The sequence below is a fragment of the Arabidopsis thaliana genome, chromosome 3, assembly GCF_000001735.4.
Source record: "Arabidopsis thaliana chromosome 3, partial sequence".
NCBI lineage: Eukaryota > Viridiplantae > Streptophyta > Magnoliopsida > Brassicales > Brassicaceae > Arabidopsis > Arabidopsis thaliana.
In genome coordinates this window covers 8,765,594-8,786,428 of record NC_003074.8, presented here as the reverse complement: position 1 = coordinate 8,786,428, position 20,835 = coordinate 8,765,594, and the positions used below count along the sequence as shown (strand labels likewise).

The following is a 20,835-nucleotide window of genomic DNA, read 5'->3' as shown; positions in this document are numbered from 1 at the left end:
AATTTTAGATTTTATCCTAGTGCAAAAGTAGAGTCAATGTGATATAGTGGTTCGATGTAATTTTTTTTTAATATGATAAGCTGCAAATCAAGATGTCTGCATTTCGCTGTTACATTTTGAAGTCTTCTACTATTGCTTGTTAAAACTTAAATTTAGCGATTAAATGTATGAAACGATTTTTAATTTTTTGATACGTTGAAACAAATCACTTTAATACGGTTGTGACTTTAACGTTTATCACTATAATTAAAGTTAAGCCAATTTCCAAAACGCTCTCTTTGGATAGCAGAGACTGAGCCAATGAAATGAAACAGTACTAACAGAAGTCTATAGCCAATTGTCAATGCTATATTCGATAAACCATTACACAAATAGTTTTTGCTTAACCTTTATCGACTTTTTACGTTTTTCACTTCCAAATTTCCAATCCATCTTCTTTCAAGACAAATGGTGGTTGGGTCGTTTCAAGAGTAAATTTATTATGGTCTCATTGAAGGAAACAATCTTCAATACTTTTGATTTTCCAAAAGTTTGTCCATCTATACTTTATATAGATAACTTTGGTGAAATAGGTTTTAAGGAAAATTAAAAACCAATTATACCCTTAATTATAAAATGAAATAAAATATAGAACTGAAGAAATATGATTCTATATCTCCAAATCCAAAAACTCTCACTAGAATAGAGGCTAAACCCCAATTATAAAAAGTTTCAGCATAATTTGTCAACGAGCCTTTTACATCAACTTTGATTTGCAGCATAATTTTATAAAAAATATGAAAAGATCATGAAATGAGTATGAGAAAGAAACTCTCGTGGAAAGGAGAAAAACAAAAAAATCTTTTAGGTTTTTATAAGAGAGAATCTAATTTGTGTGATTTTACTTCTAAACTAATCAAAATACTCATTCTAAATTACGTATAACACTATAAATACATAATATTCACCATATATTTGATTACTTATAATATTTTACATAAATATGTAATTTCCTAATTTTTAGATTTAGTTTCTATTTTTAAAGGTTTCTATTTTTTTCAAAATATATATTCTAAATTTCGTAGAATTTATATTCTAACTTTTTCAGAACATAGAGTAAATCGTAGTATACGTATACTGAATTTTGTAGAACATTGAGTAATGTGTAGAATATATCTTCTAAATTTTGCAGAACATATAAAATGATGTATTCTGAAATTTGTAGAACACATTTCAATTCTAAAATCCGTAGAACATGTACAAATGGTAGAATGCATATTCTATTTTTTCGGAACATGTATAAATGGTAGAATGCATATTCTATTTTTTTCGGAACATGTATAAATGATAGAATGCATAATCTACTTTTTTCAGAATATGTACAAATGGCAGAAAATGTATTCTAAATATTGCAGAACAAAAATCATTGATATAAAAACTGATTATTCTCAATAAAATTACAAAAAAAATTCTAGAAATCTTTTTCTTAGTTGTTTATTAACATGATTTTACTATTTTTATCTCTTTAAATGTCTTAAAACTTAATTTTATAGATGAATAAGGGTAGTTTAGTCATAGATGACAATTTACAAACTAAGGTATAGATGGACAAATTTTTGAAAAAATGATCCTTAATATCCAATTTTTCCAAATTATAATGAATGGAAATAGAGCTAAACGTATTTACCAGCTCTAGCTCTCAAAAATGTATTTGGTGATCAACAATTATAGTAAGATTAAGAATATATGAAAGGCTCAAGGTTTAAAAAATGAAAAAGGTCAAATGCATGCTTTTTCATTGTGCCAAAATTGGCCACACGAAGAAAGAAAATAGAGACCAACTCAATTGGCCGGACGGTATGCAATATAATGTTGCATGTAAACCAAAACATGGTCCAATATTATGTGGCTTACTGATTCAAGAGCCCCATGAAATATCATTTTTGAAGAATTGTTTTATGCATCAATAATTCAATATTATTATTAATACGTTTCTGGAAGGTGATATATATAGTACTGTTTATGAGTGAAAACTATAAAGGACTACATTCAATCTAAAGTCACACTTGGAGAGAAAACTAGAGAAATTATTGATTTCAAACCGCCCAAAAAGGTACAATATCATGTCACCCTTTACTAATCACAATTCCATAACATTACTGACTCACTTCTCTCATTCTATTCTTCTTCTTTTATACATAACATATATAAAGACTTAAAATGATAAATGAAAAAAAAAGGCCATTTTCTCAAACAACACACAAAAGCTTTCTTCTCACGTAACCTTCAAACCTTAAAATCACTCGATTGAAGAAGAAGAAGAGTAAAGCAGAGACGAAGCAGAGAAACTCGTGTTGTTACTCTTCAATAATCTTTCTTCTCGTCTCATCTCTTTAGAAGACGAAGCTGCAGCCGCCGGAATCATCATCATCTCATTCTTCCGACATTCCTCTTGCATTGTTGTTGTTGGCGGAGGAGATTTCTTGAGAAGCAAGTCAACTTTCGCGTACTCCTCACGCTCTTGCTTAATCTCTTTGAGCATAGCCGCAACGTCTTTCATGGTAGGTCTCTCATCCGGAGACGAGTTCACACACAGCAAAGCAGTGCCCAACACTTGCATCATCTCATCCGCTTCAGCTTCGGTTCTTGATCTCAATGTCGAGTCAAGAACTTCGAGGCTACCTCTATTCTGCCTCACCCAATCCACTAAGTGAATCCCTTCTGGTACCGTAGGGTCTATAGGTTGTTTCCCAGTCAACACTTCAAGAACTACCACACCATAGCTATAAACATCACTCTTCTCTGTAATCTTCATGCTATATCCATACTCTGCACACGACACAGACTTCTAAGTTTCAACGCAAAATAGAAACCAAAACGTAAGAAAACATCTAACTACACTTTTCATGATTGTGAACTTTTTTTATACCAAATGTTGCATTAGCATTAACTAAACCACTTTGGTTGCTTATGATACTAAGAAAGATAAATGTAGGAACATACCTGGAGCAATGTAACCATAAGATCCAGCAACGGTATTAGAACACCGACCAATGTCACCTTCATCGACAAGCTTGGCTAAGCCGAAATCTGCAATGTAAGGCTCGAAATCTAAACCGATCAAGATGTTGTTGGCTTTGATATCGCGGTGAACAATGGGTGGGAGGCAATCATGATGTAAATAAGCTAAACCTTGAGCTGCACCAAGCAAGATTCTGTATCTAAGATCCCAATCAAGCGAAGATCCTCGTCTCTCGTGAAGCAAACTCCCTAAGCTCCCATTAGGCATGTAATCATACATCAAAAGCCTTGTGTTTCGGTTCCAACAACATCCGAGAAACCGAACTATGTTCTTGTGTCTGATCGTCCCTAGTGTCTTAACTTCAGCTGAAAACGAATCTCTAACGTTTTTGGTCTTCTCATCATGACCACCGTTAACCATCGCTGGCCAAAGCTTCTTCACGGCTATAACCTCTCCGTTGTCCACATCAGCGCGGTAAACTACGCCTGAACATCCTTTACCAATCACATTTGGTTCAACTAAACATCTAATGATTTGATCTACCGAGAAATTCAGCTTCTGAAACGGTGTGAACTGCCATTTATATGTTTCTCCAAGCTCTGAATCTCTTTCATTATCAATATTCCTCCTCGCTCGGATAACCGCAACCGCGCCAAGAATCATCAACACAACCGTCAAGGTGATCAAAAGTGCGAGTGTTAACCTTAGCTTCCTTGTACGAGAAGCATCACCATCATCTCCAAGTCCATTACCCTTTCTGTAGGTGAGAAAGCAAGAATCTTGAGTCGAAGAACAGAGTTTCTTGTTTCCTTCAAGATCTTGAGGAGATAATTGTCTGAAAAGCTTGTTGTCTGGAAGATAACCAGAGAAGCTATTGTAAGATATGTTAAGAGAGACTAGATTCTCAATATTAGCGAGTGGAGCAAGATCTCCTTCAAGCATGTTGTGAGAGAGATCAAGAATCGAGAGCTTGTTGAGAGACGCAATCTTTGAAGGAATCTTCCCAGTGAGTCTATTGCTACTCAAGTTTAACGCGATTTCAAGATTCTCGATATCTCCAAGCTCTGAAGGAATCTCACCAGAGAGCTCGTTGCTTCCAAGATCAAGAAGCTGAAGCCCTGAACACATCCCTAGAGAAGTAGGTATCGATCCTGAGAACAGGTTCTTGCTCAAGATTAGTTTGTTCAGTGACACAAGCCGTCCTAAACTCGCTGGAATCTTGCCTGAAAACTGGTTAGCTGAAACATCAAGTACTTGTAAACCGGAGAGTGAAGAAACCGGATTAGGCAAAGAACCTTCAAGAGAGTTATTACTGAGATCAATCATCTGTAACTCTGAACAGCTTCCAATCTCATCAGGAACCTTTCCATGTAGCCTATTACTCGAGAAATCGAGAAAGTTTATCTTCTTAAGAGAACCAATACCCGAAGGAATCTCTCCTGTGATCCTGTTGAAACCTAACCTCAATCTCACCAAAGAGCTGCAATTACCAATCTCTTGAGGTATAAAACCAGACAGAGAGTTTGAGATCAAGAGAAGCTTTGTGAGGTTCCTTAGCATAAACAAACCGGAAGGGATTGTTCCGGTTAGCGAATTGCGCGACAAATCCAATGCTTGAAGATCAGTACAATCTGCTAAACCAGGAGGGATACTTCCTTCTAGCTGATTAGACCAAGCAAAGAACAGAGTAAGCTTTGTGAGTGTTCCAAGCTCGGACGGTATTAGACCTGAAATCTGATTCTTATCGAGCTGTAACTGGACAAGACTCGAGCAGTTTGAGATTGTTGTTGGTATTGAACCGGAGAACTTGTTGTCACTGATCATAAACTCTTCAAGAAAAGACAAACGACCAATGGAGCTTGGAATCGAACCAGAGAGGAGGTTTAAAGACAAATCTATCATTTTGAGATTGCTGCAGTTTCCTATTTCTTCAGGGATACCACCAACGAGACTGTTCTGCCATAGAAACAGCTGTTCCAGTTTCGTTAGCTGTCCGATTTCTCGAGGGATGGAACCAGACAAGCTATTCTCGTACAAGAAGAGATCAACAAGCTCAGAGCAATTCCCTAAATCAGAAGGAATCTCACCACTTATCATTGTTGTGTATATCGAGAGTGTTTCTAGCTTCTTGAGCTTACCTAAGGAAGAAGGCAAGTTTCCTGAGACGCTTGTCTCGGCTAAACCAAGAACTGTTAGATTGGAACAATCTCCGATCTCTGATGGGATTTGGCCGGAGATTTCTTTGTTTCCTCCTATTCTTATTACTTCGAGACCAGAGAGCTTCCCTAGCTCCGTGGGGATACTTCCGGTGAGAAGATTGTCGAAGAGAATCAGGCTCTTGAGTTTCGAACATTTGCTGATATCCGGTGGGATTTTTCCGGTGAGTTGGTTTGAGTTGAGGATTAGCGTTTCTAGGTTACGTAGCTTGCTTAAACTCCAAGGAATGTCACCAACTAAGCCGTTGGAGCTAAGATCAAGAACCTTGAGGCCGAGGCAGTCACCAAGACTTTCCGGTAAAGTTCCGGTGAGATTGGCCCCGGAGATAGTGAGTTTCTGGAGAGAACGAAACGCTGGGAGATTCTTCGGTAAGGAGAGCTGAAGAGGGACAGATTCAATGTCTATGTCGGTGATGAAACCTTGAGAAGAACATGTGATAAATGTCCAGTTGTTGCAAGGAGTGTTGTCTATAGAGTTCCAGTTGAAGAGAGAAAGAGAAGAAGGTGTAGGAGAAGAAGAGTGAAGCCATGAGTAAAGGATAGAAGCTTCCGGGTTCTGCTCTGCATCAGAGAGAGAGAAACAGAAGATGAAGATAAAGAAGAAAGAGAAGAGAAGTGAAGAAGAAGAGGAGGAGAAGAAGATTAAGGAATGAAGAGACATTTGCCTCAAAATACGAAAAGAAGATTAAAATCTTGGGTTTAGACCCATTTAGGGTTTGGTGCCTTCTTTCTCTCTATCTCTGTGCTTACTCTTCTCTCGAAATCTGTTTCTTGCTTGAATTAAACTCAAGCTTAGGAAGAGAACATAAGAGGGTTTAAGTTCTTCTAATACTTGTGTGTGTGTGTGTTTTATCAAGATAAGAAATTTAAAATAATGGAGTGGCGATTTAAGAGAGGAGAAAGAGTACAAAGGAAAATAGGGAAACACAATGCCTTGAGATCAACAAAACTGCACCACCCCACCTCTTTGCCACCTCACCTATTTATGGCCTATCTCTTCTTTACCAGTAATATTTTAGTACTAATTTTCTTTAGTATTATTATACATATACATTGCGTGGAGAGTAGAAACATATCTAACTAAACGAAATAGTCGTAAGGTAAGATGTTTAAAAGTGATATTAAGTAAATAGCTAAACATATTTGGTTAAAGACATGGTAAAGGTAACAAAAAAATTTTGGTTAATTAAAATGCTCTTCAATATGGGGAAATATTCTATTTTTTTTACTATGTAAATATCTAATCAATATAGTTTTCAAGAAAAAATATGATTATCTCGGTATAGAATTCCGGATAAAAATTATTAAAAAGAAAATTCTATTGTTAAATAGCTAGAATTAGTACAAAATTACCTATGGATACATGCTTATTGTTGGTGATATAACCACTAGTGGTATGTGCAGTGTAATTTATAGTTTACGTGAATCATGTAATGTACATACTTATATCTTATTTTAATTCCCCTTTTGTCGATCTAATATAATGTGGTTAAATTTGTAAAAGATATAAGTAAAAACTACAAAAGTTCAGTTTCATCTCTTAGGACTAAGCTGAAGTAAAACTAAAACAAGCCAAATTATGCTTAATCGAAAAGTGTATATAAATATTACTTCGAGATTAGAATGTTTTATCTACTTATATACTATATAACATCGTAGTTTATTATACAAAAATAACTAGTTGCTCATGCTATTATCGAGATTCCAACAGTTTTGTGCTAACTGGACTCAATAGCCGTCTGATATATATGCGTTGGTACGTAAATTTATGGGTATAAGTATTTTTATTTATGTTACTGTTGGATCAGTTAATTAAGATTGTTTTAAAGAAATTATTTAGCTTAATCCCCTGTAAGTAAACGAGTGCGTTTGCTCAAACCCCAAGCAAGTGGTTGAATCAGTGATTCGTTTTTATTCCCTTTGTTTCTACTTGAGTATATTTTATTGTATATGTTAGTTAATACTCTAGTAGCTTACTGTTTCTTTCTATAGTTGTTATCTTCTTGACTTTAAACCTTTGAGCCGAAATGTAATCTTAAGAAAACAAGGTTACTCTATAAATTAGATATAGTTGTATTGCTGTTTATTTCACACATTAAGAATCCTTTGAAATAAGATGACTAGACTTGAACCTTTTGCTAGATCCAATGAATTTTCATTTTTTTTTTTTCCATTTCTAATGGTTTATTGATTTTTTATCTAATACAAATACAGTCTGAGAAATAAAATCATTAACATAATCTCGTGTTAATTATGTTTCCTTTCCGAGTTTCCATCACTTTTTCAAAAAGTATTTTAAGATGTAGCTTGACTTGTTGTCAAATTTCTATTCATATATTTAAAATAAACACTCTTTCCAATTTTTAAAACTTATAAGTACAAAATATTGACCAAAAAGGTATGCAAAAAGAAAGAGAGTTATTGATAGAAAACTTACTAAAATCATAGTATTAAGAAATAGGTTAAGCAAAGGATGAGTGGGTTTAGGTTTAGGGAGTGTAGTGGACAAAACAACAATCCCTGATTTTGAGGATACCTCACGTGACCACACCGAGCCTCACTCATTCTCACCTACCCTAATTCTCCACTCTCATGATTCTTACCTTTATTTTACTTTAAACTCCAATTTGATTGAATTAAAATCCCAAATTGTTTTTTTTTCTTTAACTCTTTTTCTCTTATTACTTATCAGCATTTTGGTCATGTCAAATATTGAATTACGATTAGTTTATTACTTTTTTCGAAAAACTTTGGTCATGTTTTACTGTAATAAGTTTAGTTATACCTGAAAAAATAAAAATACAAATTAATAAGTAATCTATGCAAAGTTGTCAAGTATGGATTTTTATCGTAGAGAGAGAAAAAATGTTTTATTTACCGGCACATGACATACATTGAAATATTTATTCTAATACGTATTAATGTTACTTTTGAAAAATTTAATAAATTAAGCAAAGTTCATAGAATAATTAGCGCACCACAAGCCATTATTACAAGTAAACAAAAGAAATAAAGGAGAAAAAGACCATAAGAGTCTTAAACGGCGCAGTTTTTAGAAATAAAGAAATAAGAAGTGTTGCCTTGTTTCAAGGGTCTTTGCCTCGAGAGTCTCTCCTTGTGCGAATCTCTCCATGTTTTTGTTTATTTTCCCAAAATGTTCTTTTTTCTTTTTAACATTACCACTTACTTACTCCCTCAATTTAAATATTTATGTTAATTAAACATTATACTTAACTTTCTGTTTAAGATTATATAATTGTGTTTTTAGTATTTTGAAAATCGACACGTACTAATTAACTTTTCAAGGAATCAATCAAACTTTGGATTCAAATGCATTTGGCTTATTCTAAGTTCAGAATTCGTATGTGGGTAATATACTTAAGTTAAGACCAATAATTAGTCTGAAACGGACAAAACATAATGGGCTACTAATGGGCCTTTCGTAACCAGATATAGGCCCACTATTTTACCAAGTAATCTCACTCCTCACTCAAATCAACTGCACAAAAACATAGCTGCACCAATGTGAATTAACAACAAACACATAACTTGGAAGAACAAAGAAAAGTCATTTACTATGTTTAGCTGCAGACATCATAAGCAATCAACTGGCTTAATTTCATTAGCAAATGTAATTTTTTTCTACAAATCACTAACCAAATACCACAAGAAGTGCTAGATTAATAATAGAAGACGTCATAAACCCCAAACCAAAAAGAAAAAGCATATGTTGGAGAATGGATCAACGCTTCAGTTGCTTTCTCATTGTCAAGCCGAGGTTGACCAAACTCTCTACCATTCAAAATAAGTATAAAGCTTTGCACACTTGCTAATACGTGTGAAAGGGGTTAGGTTGGTGTTTTTGTATACTGAAACTACTAATGGGTTGAGAGAGTAATGTTTTACTAGTAGCAAGGTTTGCCTCTACGGCAACTAAGTGCACCTGCACTAGCAGTGATTGCGTCGACCATTGAAGCTGGTTTAGCCGGTAAGCTTAAAGTTTGTGAGTCTCCTGATGCTCCTTCACCTGATGGTGTAAAAAACGCTCCATTCACTAGAAGGTCTTTTTCTGATCTCCAATTCCACTCCATCCACTCATTACCTTTTGTGTCTAATCTTTTTGTCACCTGTACAGTTTCATATTTTGGAATTAAAGATCCATTTTCTCTGTTTATAAGCACGCAAAAACACGGAAGAATCGAACCTCCTTGGCGGAGTGGTTTTTGGGAGCAGCAAATCTATTGCCTTGACTGTTTATCGTTGGGTTTGCACTTCCTCCAATAGCATACATTTTCCAATGTGTGTAATCGTTGTTAACCACATGGAAATAACCATGCCTGCACCTGCATATAAATACTCAAAATGTATTTCTTAACTTGTATTGCAAGTAATATAAGTCTAGTTAAACACAATGTTACATTGTAGATTTACCTTGGCATTCTCTGTATGAGCCCTTCTCCAAAATGGTTATACGCAACTGTCACTTGCATCATCTTGTCTCGTGTGTACGAATCATTGTGCCCTAGCAACATCACCTGCTCCACAATATCATTATGATCAAGAAAAAACAGAGTTTTACAAAAAAAAATAAAGGAGAAAGTTTTAGGTGTTTGATTGACCTCATCGTGGTGAGTGAAATGGTTATTGGAAATGGTAATGGCAGTGGAACCGTTTACAACATCAACAAGACCATCAGTACAGTTAGAGAGCGAGTTGTGGTCGATCCAAATATGACTTGACCCAAATATATTAATAGCATCACCATCAGCCGTTCCCCTAAACCCGGCCTGACTTGGCGAGCTTCTGACAGTTACATTCCCGGTTCTCTTGCAATCGTGAATGTGCAAGCCATGAACGATAACATTGGTTATATTTTGGATTGTTATGCAAGCACCATTGGCAATGTGGACATTGGCACCACGAGCATCAATGGTTTTGAAACTGTTCATGATCAGTTCTTGTTTCAACTTTATCACCATGTCTCTTTTAAAGATGATCCATAATGGTTCAACCTGGATCACGGCATGACGTAAAGTTCCTGGCTTTGGATTCACAACGTCATCATCACTATGGTCAGTGACCACATAGTAACTTCCATTACGACCACCAAACGCTTTACTTCCAAAACCCATCCCACAATCCGCTAGGTGTTTACGGTTCTTGTTCCAGTTGCGGTCGCAACGCCAACAATCATCTATTAGATTGCCATTTCCACATGAAAAGAAGCCAAGCTTCCTCCTTGCAGTGATGTTCTGTTCACTCCTGAAATTTATAATGTTTTATTTATTTATCTATCTTATGCTGATAAATCTTAAGATAATAGTACTACTAAAAGTGTATCTTATCTCATGAAAAAGTTAATAAATGAGCAGACAAATTTTGTTAGGTTTCTCCACAAAGTCTCAATCGTACACGACCAATAACATCACTAACTCATTCATTAGTGACTCCAACCAAACGAAGTTTGAAAACTTCTTAGTCAAAATTTTACTAAGATTGTATATTTCTCTTTCTCATAAAGACGTTACGACTAGTGCAGAAGAATTTCTAATTTGAGAAAGAAAAAAACATTCCAAAGGAGTTGAAATAAATGCACACATAGCAATTGCGTTGTAGAGAGAGATAAAGCATAAAAAAAAACTCACATGTGAATAAGGTTAGAGACTTCATGGGCAACTTTGTCTGGATCAGTAACTGCGTGTTCATTCAACTCTACTACACCATCAAGCCTGAATGACGCAACCAACCACAAATTCATTACCAAACACACCCCCGAAAAAAAAACTAATTAAACTTCTTTAAAATCAATTTCACACGCAAAGTAATAAACCACATTTACTAAATTCCGTAATCTTATTGTCGTTGATAAAAATATGGATCCGATGCATCTAAATCTCAACCGTTGGATCCTTTTTTGTTTACTTTCTTATGGATGAATTATCATTATACTTTTTTTGGGACTAATAACTTAGGAATGTTTGAAAAACAGATGATGAGGGTAAATTTCGTTAATCCAACGGTTTAAAATGCATATCTGACGTTTGGAATCGACGGCTATTAATGGTGTGATTATCTGTTACCTAGTCGTCATTGGTGAACTGTTAAAGCTCTTTGAATCCTCTGTTTTCAGCTTCCTATAGAAAAAAAATCACCGAGGAAAAAAGATTAGTTTTAAGTTCAAAATCCATAGCTTAAATCTCCGAGACTACTTTAAAAATTCGCATAAAAGAGACATACGTTAAATATACATAGGAAAACTTCAAGGGACGAGAAAATTCGTTTATGTGAAGTGTACAACATTTCAAATCAAGCATGATAATGCTAAGAAAAACTGAGAAAACATATGAAATAATGAAAATGTAGCTTAAAATGTGAACTAGAGGAAACAGAAAAGAGATATATTTAGGTAGAGAGACGAGTATAGATTAGAGACATTCATTACGAAGAATTATAAATGTGCACCTCGATCGAGAGATTTCGTTGTTTCGGAGATTTGTTGCTGTGAGAACGCAGCCAACGAAGATGAAGAGCAAGACGAAACAAGCACTGGTCAGTTTCAGAGATGACGTCGCCATTGTGCAAACAAAGGGAAAATGAGTGACAGAGAGTGCACAAGCTCCAAGAAAACCGTCTTTCGTTATTTATATTGCAAACGAACAATAACGTCGTCGTTAAATAACGCCGATACTAAACGGAACTTTACTCTGGTCACACTTTTGCGGGTCATTGAAAATACACCTGATTTTTAACGCCGTTAATGTAACCAATTCTCTCTTAACTGTTTCTAACCGTCTCATAATAGCATCATTACTAAAATCTTCTAAACGTAACGTAAAGGAAAAACCATTTACTTGGTTACAAATTCAACATAGTCCTCTATTTTTCCTCAAAGCTATTTTGGAGATAGAAATGACTGAATTAACCTACAAGTTTTGTGTGCCACTCTAGTTGTAAAACCTCCTTTTTTGGGCTATTCTAGACTTTTTAGTAATCATCCCTTCCTTTAATCCATATTGAAATTTAATCGAATCTTTTTTTTTTAGTAGGGATACAATTATTCTAAAAGGATAATATAAGATAACTCATTATGAGAAAACCAATTTTTTTGTAATTCAAATCATGACATTTTCAAACTGCTTATAAGCTGCATTATGGTTTTTTTTTTTTTTTAATTCACAAGCATTTTCTAATCCTCCATTTATGTTGCCTATCACTTTCTATTGATGATCGGCCAAATCATGCATGCATAACTAGTATGTATTAGATTACGGAAAACTTTCATCCACAAAATCTATTAATTGAAATAAATTTTAGAGACCCTTCCAAAATCTGACATTGGATGCTTCATGCAACAATAGAAAAAGCATTTTGTGATATGCTAAATTCATACAAACTTTAAGGCATATATATCCTTAACCGTCCATGACTAGAGAAGTCACTTGACTTTCTTTGGGTATCATTTATATAGTATACCTATAGGTAGGTGAATATTTCTAAATTTAGTTGTCGATGTAAAGATAAAGTTCTATTAACAAAGATGTTAAGCTGACTACAACCAACTAGAAGAAATGCCATTTTCGTTTTCCAATATTAGACATTATCTACAAACTTTATGATGGAGTAAGCAAGCAAGCATTAAGGAACCTAAAACCAGGTAATTAAGACGCGTTCCTTAATAAGTTTACGCCTTACTACTTTGGTTGTATTAAACAGTTTTAATATTTTATTTTAATTAATTACTTAATGTGGGAGAATTATTATATCAACATAAAGCTTTCACGTGAATAGAGCTAGCTATTTTTATATCAACATAAATCTTTCACGTTACTTATTGTTACGATAAAAGGTATCAAGGGTTATAAAGTACTTGTAGAAAGTATTGTAAGCTAATTTGTTTCTGTTTAATGTTAAACCTATATTTTTTTTTCCTTTTTCGTCAATAGGATTTCATAGATTATAATTCAAGTTGAATTGAAACCTATTCAGCCATACAAAATTTGAATTTCGTTTCACTTTGCTCAAAATGAATTAATCTAAATCCATACAAAAACTTTATAAACCACTTTGTATAAATTTTAACTAATTCAGAAATACATTATAGTATTAGTAAGATATATTTGAGGAAACGTGTACGGGTTATGGGAAAAAAAAAATCACCTTTGGATAAAGCAAGTTATGTAGAATATGCAAATCATTACAAAATTTAGTCACTTGAAAAAATAGCCTCTAATGAGATCAGTGTGAACCTCAAAATACAATATTAGATACCGAAATTTGTGAAGTGATTGTGTAAATATTGATATTCATTTAGTCTTTTACTTATATACTAGGATTTAACCCGTGGTATACCACAGGGCAAATATTTTATTTTTATAAATAATAATATTAAATTTTAAAGTTTTAGTTTAGTATTAAAATTATATAATTTTATATTGATATTGTAATTAAAAAATTTGGTGATGATAAAATAATAAAATAAATATTTAATCTGTGTTATATCAATCTAAACCAGTCCTGCTATATTTCATATCAATCCAAATCCGTCACGCTATATTTTTCGTCTCATGATATTTTAGTTTTTTCTATAAGTTTAAATATTAGTTGTGGAATTAATTGTGATTATGATTTTATGCCAAAAAAGTTATGGACTATTAATTCCATGGAATATCCAAACCAAAATAAAGAATGTTTTTAGCTGCACATATAATTGGGTTTGCTCATTTTCCGGAATCGTAAATGTATTTTTTGGTTTGTTTCACATTTGTTTTAATTTATTGCCGAAATTTAATACAAATAATTTAAATAGTTCAAATTTTGGTTGTTTTAAGATTTAGTGAATATTGTAGGTGAGATAAGGAGAAGTTAAATTATTGTGTTTTGCGTGACATATGGGATTGCCATATATTTAGAATCTTTTTGGTTTGTTACACAATTAATTGTCGTATAAAGATTCAAACCATTAATTAAAAAAAATCAAATAATTTAAATCCAGTGGCAGCCATTGTAAATAAATTCTAACTCCAGGATTTATTTCACAAAATGGCTACAAAAATGTATATGTAGATTAGTGATATATATGATCTGTTGTGTTCAGTTTGCATTAACATATTTATTATTTGTATATGTTTCATAACTAGTTGGATATATGTTAAAATTTTATAGTTATAGGGGATTATGTGTCCGCTTGAAATATATATAAAATTGAAGGAAAAAAAACTGACTGAAAAAATTAAAATTGTTTGATATCACGATTTTGATATATAAAAAATTTAACTTCTGAATTTTTTTTGAGATTTTTCATATCTTAGAAATTAATTCGTTTCTACCATTTTTACAAGCTTTTTTCAAAATAATTTTTACAACCTTTGTTATACATAAAAGCAACCAATATTTATGTTCGTCTATGCAGAGTAGATGCATCTTCGTTTTCAAATTTTAGTATTTGTGATTTAACGGGTTTCAAACAAGTATTGCTTTTTCTTTTTAGTGGGTTGTGTCCTATTGCTTGCTTATTCATATACTTCGGATGGAATCATAAATCAAAACGGAGTTTATAGATAAGGAAAAGGGTACCTCGTAAGTCATATAGCCACATTCTTAAAAAATTATAACTTGGTAGTTGGTACATGCACAGTATAGCGTCTAGCAATTACATTTGTAACATTAGTCCCACAAATCATAAATTACAGCATTTCTTTGATTTTATGCATTTTTATTTTTCAACTTTCCAATAAATTTTCAATTTTGGTTAAACGCGAGAGGTAAATGTTATTGTACTTTCAAACTTGTGGATAACAGGTGATTGTATCCGTAATCATTTTGGAAAGAGGGACTGGATTTAGTAGACTCTATATAGTAAAGAACTTATAGAACAATGGTATAAATCACGGACCACAACAAACATTTTTTGTTCACAATATATTTTGTCACAAAACCAAATAGAGTAAAGTGTCAGATTACGTCAGTTAGATCAGTAGTACCGATTCTGTTCTATAAGAATAGAGTCAAGAACAAAAGGTAGTTTTTCAGGCGGAAAATCAAAGCTAAAGAACATGCACGCAAAGACTTTGACCAATCTTGTAAAAATATCAATGCTTACGAAATTAAATGATTCTTTGTATATAATAAGGAACATTTATAAGAAGAAGGACCATTTTCTTCTTTTATCTTTGGATTCTCTTGCGATTATTTTTTTTTTTTTAATTCTCTTGCAATTTGTACTGACCAATCAGTTTTTGGTGGATTTTCTTTTTGTTATTCTATCTCACACTTGATAGTACGAATGTTATAGGTATTCGGGTTCTTTCTCGAGAAGAGTTTGATCGATGATAATTAAACAGTATATGTTGGTTTATGGTTAGTTTGGACCCGGTCTATGATTTGGCAGCATACTGAACCGGTTTAGTTAACCGGTATTATTAGGAAGTTACTTCATTAAGAGACACTGAGTCATTCATGTCTATACTCTAGATGATATTGGTGTCTCTTTATGGCTAATGTTCATTTGTCTATGAAAGGATGATTACAAAGAGACATGATTAATAACATTGTGACCATTGACAGAGAATTCTATTAAGAGAGAAAATGTTTTAGTGAGCAAAAGTTTTGAGACATCAACTGGAATGACATTTGAACGGTGATTTGTGGTTGATTTCTGTTTCTGATATCAGCCTCAATTTTTGTGTTTCGATTTATTTGGTGTTTAGTAGACTCAATTTTTGTGTTTCTATTTAACGTTTCCCCATAAAAGAATAACAGTATCGATAAAACTTTGTAGGAACTTAGAAATGATGTAAAGTTCCGTAGCTCTTTGTTTAAGTTACGTGACCAGGAAAGAATACTGATTGTTATCCGGCTCATGTTAGTTGGCCTAACAATTGTAAGTGGACCAAGTTGTCTAGAGGCCCAACAATTATTACTCCGAATAAATAATTGTCTTTTTTTTTCTTGTTAAAGACAACCTTGACCTATTATCTGAAAGTCTGAGATCAAGTGATTTATTTGGTGTTAATTTTTTTTTTTTTTTGGTGTTAATTTCTGTAGTTCTTTCTGTTTTAAATAATCTTTAAAGTGACTAAAGTCGTCACTTGATTTAATTTATTTATCTTGATAGGTCTGTCCCCCAGTTACACAAGTTTTGTTATGCATTTATTAAATTTAGAATATATTTTCTATGCAACTAGAAGTTAAATTTAGAATTTTTGCTAAGAAATGTATTTAGTCTTATCAAACACACTATACATTTGTTGTACAAACAACATTTTTCTTTTGAATCTAATTTAACATTACATTAAAAAAAAAAAACGTTAGAGTATCTTGAACAAGGATTTTATAATTTAAGTTGAAACATGAACTGAAAATGTTGTTAGAGACAAAAAAAACTTGCAAGATTTCCTTAATCCATATTCGTAGTCGTAAGAGAGAGAGAACCATAGACAAGATGGGAGTTGGGAGACACTATGTATTAACTATAAAGTGAGTTCCTTCTGACATATAAGTGAATTTAATTGCATTTTCAGAAACTTCTGCCCCAAAAAGTCCAATAGTCTATACACAATACAAATTCAAAAGATTAATTGAAATATCAGTCTCCTTCTAAGTATTTAAATAATCCTTGTTTTATTTCACAACCATGTATATAATATATATATATACACATATATAGTTTTGTTTTCTCAAACACATATATAGTTATTGTATGTAAATATATATTGGCTTTACATGATCTCATATGATCAGAACAAACATCAACCATGCAATATTTTCCAATCGATCTATATGAACCAGAGAACAGAACAAGTGAGACATCAATTGCCACTTCTTCTTTCCAACGTAGGATTTCTAAGCTTAGTCAACCTTGGTCCCGGTAAGGGTTTTCATATGATATCCTTAAATCACTTTGAAACAAGTACAGTAGTAATAAACAAAGATGTGTGGAAAGGCAAAGAATATCGAGTAATTAATGAAACTTAACTAGGAAATGTCCTTACAACACACAAGAACATAGATACACATATAATTGTTCTTCAATTACCACAGTTACCTGTTGTGGAGTGGATTTGGACCAGTGGGAATTACCCGTTTTGAGTCTAAAGCAGAAGAGTTAGCGATCGTTCCCATGGAGTCATACTTTAGAACTTGTTCTTCTTCTTCATATGATCCATTATTCATCAGCAAACTCCGCATTGAAGCTGATTCCGACTGATGAATGAAGGCAAGAATCAGGAGAGAAGAAGCCAATATCATCAAACCCTTTATCTTCATTTGTCTATTTTTGGTCAAATATTGTTTTTGTTTGTTTGATGGGGATATAATATGGAGGAAAGCAAAAGCTGGATTGTTATAAATAGCGACGTTTGATAAAAGGGCAAAAAGAATTAGAATGGATATATTTATATACAAGCTATACGGTGCATATAAAATAAATAAATGAAGCATTTGACTAAATGAAATAGCTTAAGAATAATTAGGTAATTATGTGGAAATCATGCATGTTCCACTTTTTCTCGTTTCGATAGGTAAAAAAAGGTTCTTCATTATGTCTTTGATTTGAAGATTCATAAGCCTTAGCCTCATTAAGTGGCCTGTGGACACATTTATGATAACAGTAAAGCCGACATGTTATAATTGTATACAATAAATAGTTTTTCTTAATGAATAAAACCCAAATATTCTGCTACCCATTGATGAGGTCTAAGAAAAATACATTTACGATTCATTATGGACGACGAATTGCAATAGATTTGTGACCTCTTAGCGGTCCATCTTCTTTTTATGACAATTCTATCATCACCATTCTTTGTATAGAGGCGAATGTTAATGCACATTTCGAAAAAACATGAATCATGCAAATTGATATTTGTATTTTGCAACTAATCTATATAACTACATGATCATAATATGTCCATCCCATAAGAACTTTCACAATAAACGAAAAACTTATAATTTACCATGAAATGTGAATATATTCTGGTTCTTCCGCATTCCCAATTAACTTTAACACCTTAATTAGAGTTTTCATATATATATATATATATATATATAGTACATTATATATGGGTTCTATTATATGAAGAAGAGAGTATCAGAGAAACCTTTGAAACAAAGCACATGAAAAGTGTAATTATTTTGGAAGTGAAGTTTAAAGGTAAGTGAAAAGGTGAAATTGTAATGTAACCCATGCTTACTTACTTCCTCCTACTAGCCACTTTCAATTTCAATCAAACGCATTAACTTCTTTTTCCCCCAAAAGGATTATTTTCCTCATTTTCAACTTCACACCATCTCTCTTTCTCTCAGTTTCTTGACTTTCCAATATATTATTTGTGAAACTTAGTAGTGGATAAATATCACATGTTTATTTTTATAATTAAACAATAAAACTTATAAAAACAAACCACATGAGAGTTTAAATGCAGACACATGTTGAAATATATATTTTTGCTAAGAAATATTGAAAAAAAAACTTCAAACTATTTTATGATTCCATACTAACCTTTAACTATCTAAAATAAGTATGTAACCTAAATTTTTGAATTTGTACGATTATACGATACAATAAAAAGGAAAAAGAAAGTAGACTACCAAGTATCACTGTCAATACCAATCAATATTTTGGGATTAGCCCTCTATGACTAGTTCTATATAGAAAATGGAACGACACTCACAGTCTCTCACACATAATTAGGAACTTGTTTGATGAAGAGAAAACTGTAAAACAATAGGCTAATACATTACGAACAAAGACACACCATGATCTAAGAAAAGATCACATTCCAATGTAGAATGCTAATTTTACGCTCTGTACACGCTTTCGTTGTTTTTCCAATAGTATACAATCAATGTTCCTAATTCGTTTGTAGTGAAATTATTAAATGATATCTTCTCTGAGAGTAACAATAAATGTCAAATATTTCCTGGTGGAATTAATGATATATTTTCAAAATTTTTTGAAAACATTGGTTAAAACTTAAAAGCATTAGAGAAATAATGGATTATGAAATCTCTATATACAGTAACTAGCTAGCTTTACAACTAAAAGGTTAGTTGTTATAAAAATTTAAAACACAAGCCAATGAAAATTTTAAATAATATATTTAATCAATCGTTTCTTTATATTGATAAGACATTTCAAATCTTTGCTTGGAATTTTGTTTCGTTAAACGACAATCATACATAATTTTGAAGACAGACAATTTCTGAAGTTTAAAACAAACAAAGAAGGATATCTGAAGAATTGGCAAACTAGTGTTGATGGAGGCAGATGTAAGCGAGAAGATAAAAGACAAGACTGAATTTTAACGAAGCAAATTCTACGTACACTAGCTAGTTAGGGCTATACTACTAAAGCTGACAAATACAGTTAGTCATGAGTAAACCATTAACTACTGTTAGATTTTGGGCAAACAATAAATGGTGTGTTGCATTTTGCATGTGTTATAATATATTGATTAGTACATTTCGTAGCATGTGCAATTGTAGAAGGTTTTAGGTTGTTTTTCTTAGTACTAAGTTCTGATATTACAATGGGTAATCCAATCCCTGAAACACTACCTAATTTGCTATATCTTATTAGAATCCCACACTTGATTGTTTGAGGAGGTTGTTTGAATCTGATGAAAATCGAAGCGGTAAAACAAATTTGAGGTTAGAAAAATATGTGTTGTGTGAGCCAACTAAAATAACTGGGTAACCCATGAGCAAACCCAAAAACTTATAGGGGTTACGGCCCAAGAGTGTAGGCGGATAAAAGGCCCATTAGACTACATATAAGAGGTGAGTTCATTCACACAAGTTATTATCTGTCAAGTGTCAACTAATTAACTCTTACAAGTTACAAGTAAACATACTTCATTAAAAGAAATCCTAAAAATCTTGCAAGGGTCCGAAGATCGATAATCCCAGGAAGTTTAACCGAGTAGAGTAAACGTCTAACTTCACGTTGTAGTAATTTAGCCCCACCGTTAAAACAAAAAATACTCGTCTTCGACGGTATATATAAGTCTAACTTGTTTTTTTCCGGAAGAAGATAGATAGTGGATTAGTAGACTAGTTGATCAAAAAACCCAACCAATAAATGTTTTGTTTCGTTAGAAGTCATATCGATCGGTCCATTATTTATTTGCAACGTTGTCTCGTGAGTATCGATCTTGGGTCAAGACATTATAGTTATCTATATTTTTTGTTGGTACAGTTCAAGTTTCGAGTCGAGGAATCCATGTTGGTCGGGGGCTATCAAATCTTTTGTTACAAGTTAGAACATTTGTTGATAAATTATTGGATCTTTTCTTGGGGATGCTGTTATGCTTGTGTATCATATTATATAGAGAATAAGCTTTTTCTCTACGTTCTTTTTTTTTTTTTTTTTTGCTGTTTAGTAGATATTTCGAAATTTACAAAACACAAAAAAAGTTTTGGTGGGTAAACAATCAATAGCAATGTTCAAAAATGGAAAAATATCTTTAATATAACAACATCTCTCATTATCCTAATTGTTCATCGATTAAGCTAAATCCAAAATCAGTTTGCAACTTATCCGAATTAAAAATTGGTGGACGACTTCTACCAAATACTTATAAATCTAAACATGTCGGAATTAGAATAAAAACTTAGAAAGAT

The 20,835-nt window shown here is 32.7% G+C and overlaps 3 protein-coding genes and 1 long non-coding RNA gene across 4 annotated transcripts; 1 reads left to right on the top strand and 3 right to left on the bottom strand.

The window, feature by feature from the left end:
- Nucleotides 1-1,975: 1,975 nt before the first annotated feature.
- Nucleotides 1,976-6,191, bottom strand: AT3G24240 (Leucine-rich repeat receptor-like protein kinase family protein). Its single transcript, NM_113329.3, has 2 exons — nucleotides 2,983-6,191; nucleotides 1,976-2,808 (listed from the first exon to the last, which is right to left on the bottom strand). The coding sequence occupies exons 1-2, from the start codon at nucleotides 5,876-5,878 to the stop codon at nucleotides 2,279-2,281; spliced, it is 3,426 nt and encodes a 1,141-aa protein (NP_189066.1). The 5' UTR covers nucleotides 5,879-6,191; the 3' UTR covers nucleotides 1,976-2,278.
- Nucleotides 6,192-8,816: 2,625 nt separating this feature from the next.
- Nucleotides 8,817-11,888, bottom strand: AT3G24230 (Pectate lyase family protein). Its single transcript, NM_113328.3, has 7 exons — nucleotides 11,680-11,888; nucleotides 11,298-11,351; nucleotides 10,863-10,946; nucleotides 9,837-10,479; nucleotides 9,649-9,752; nucleotides 9,422-9,560; nucleotides 8,817-9,344 (listed from the first exon to the last, which is right to left on the bottom strand). The coding sequence occupies exons 1-7, from the start codon at nucleotides 11,790-11,792 to the stop codon at nucleotides 9,123-9,125; spliced, it is 1,359 nt and encodes a 452-aa protein (NP_189065.2). The 5' UTR covers nucleotides 11,793-11,888; the 3' UTR covers nucleotides 8,817-9,122.
- A 3,807-nt stretch (nucleotides 11,889-15,695) lies between these two features.
- On the top strand, nucleotides 15,696-15,910 carry AT3G04645. The gene has a single exon (NR_141112.1). It is a non-coding gene; the product is annotated as an other RNA (long non-coding RNA).
- An 823-nt stretch (nucleotides 15,911-16,733) lies between these two features.
- CLE19 (CLAVATA3/ESR-RELATED 19) lies at nucleotides 16,734-17,583 on the bottom strand. The gene has a single exon (NM_148747.3). It carries the CDS (start codon nucleotides 17,479-17,481, stop codon nucleotides 17,257-17,259), a length of 225 nt encoding a protein of 74 aa, NP_683589.1. The 5' UTR covers nucleotides 17,482-17,583; the 3' UTR covers nucleotides 16,734-17,256.
- Between the last annotated feature and the right edge of the window lie 3,252 nt (nucleotides 17,584-20,835).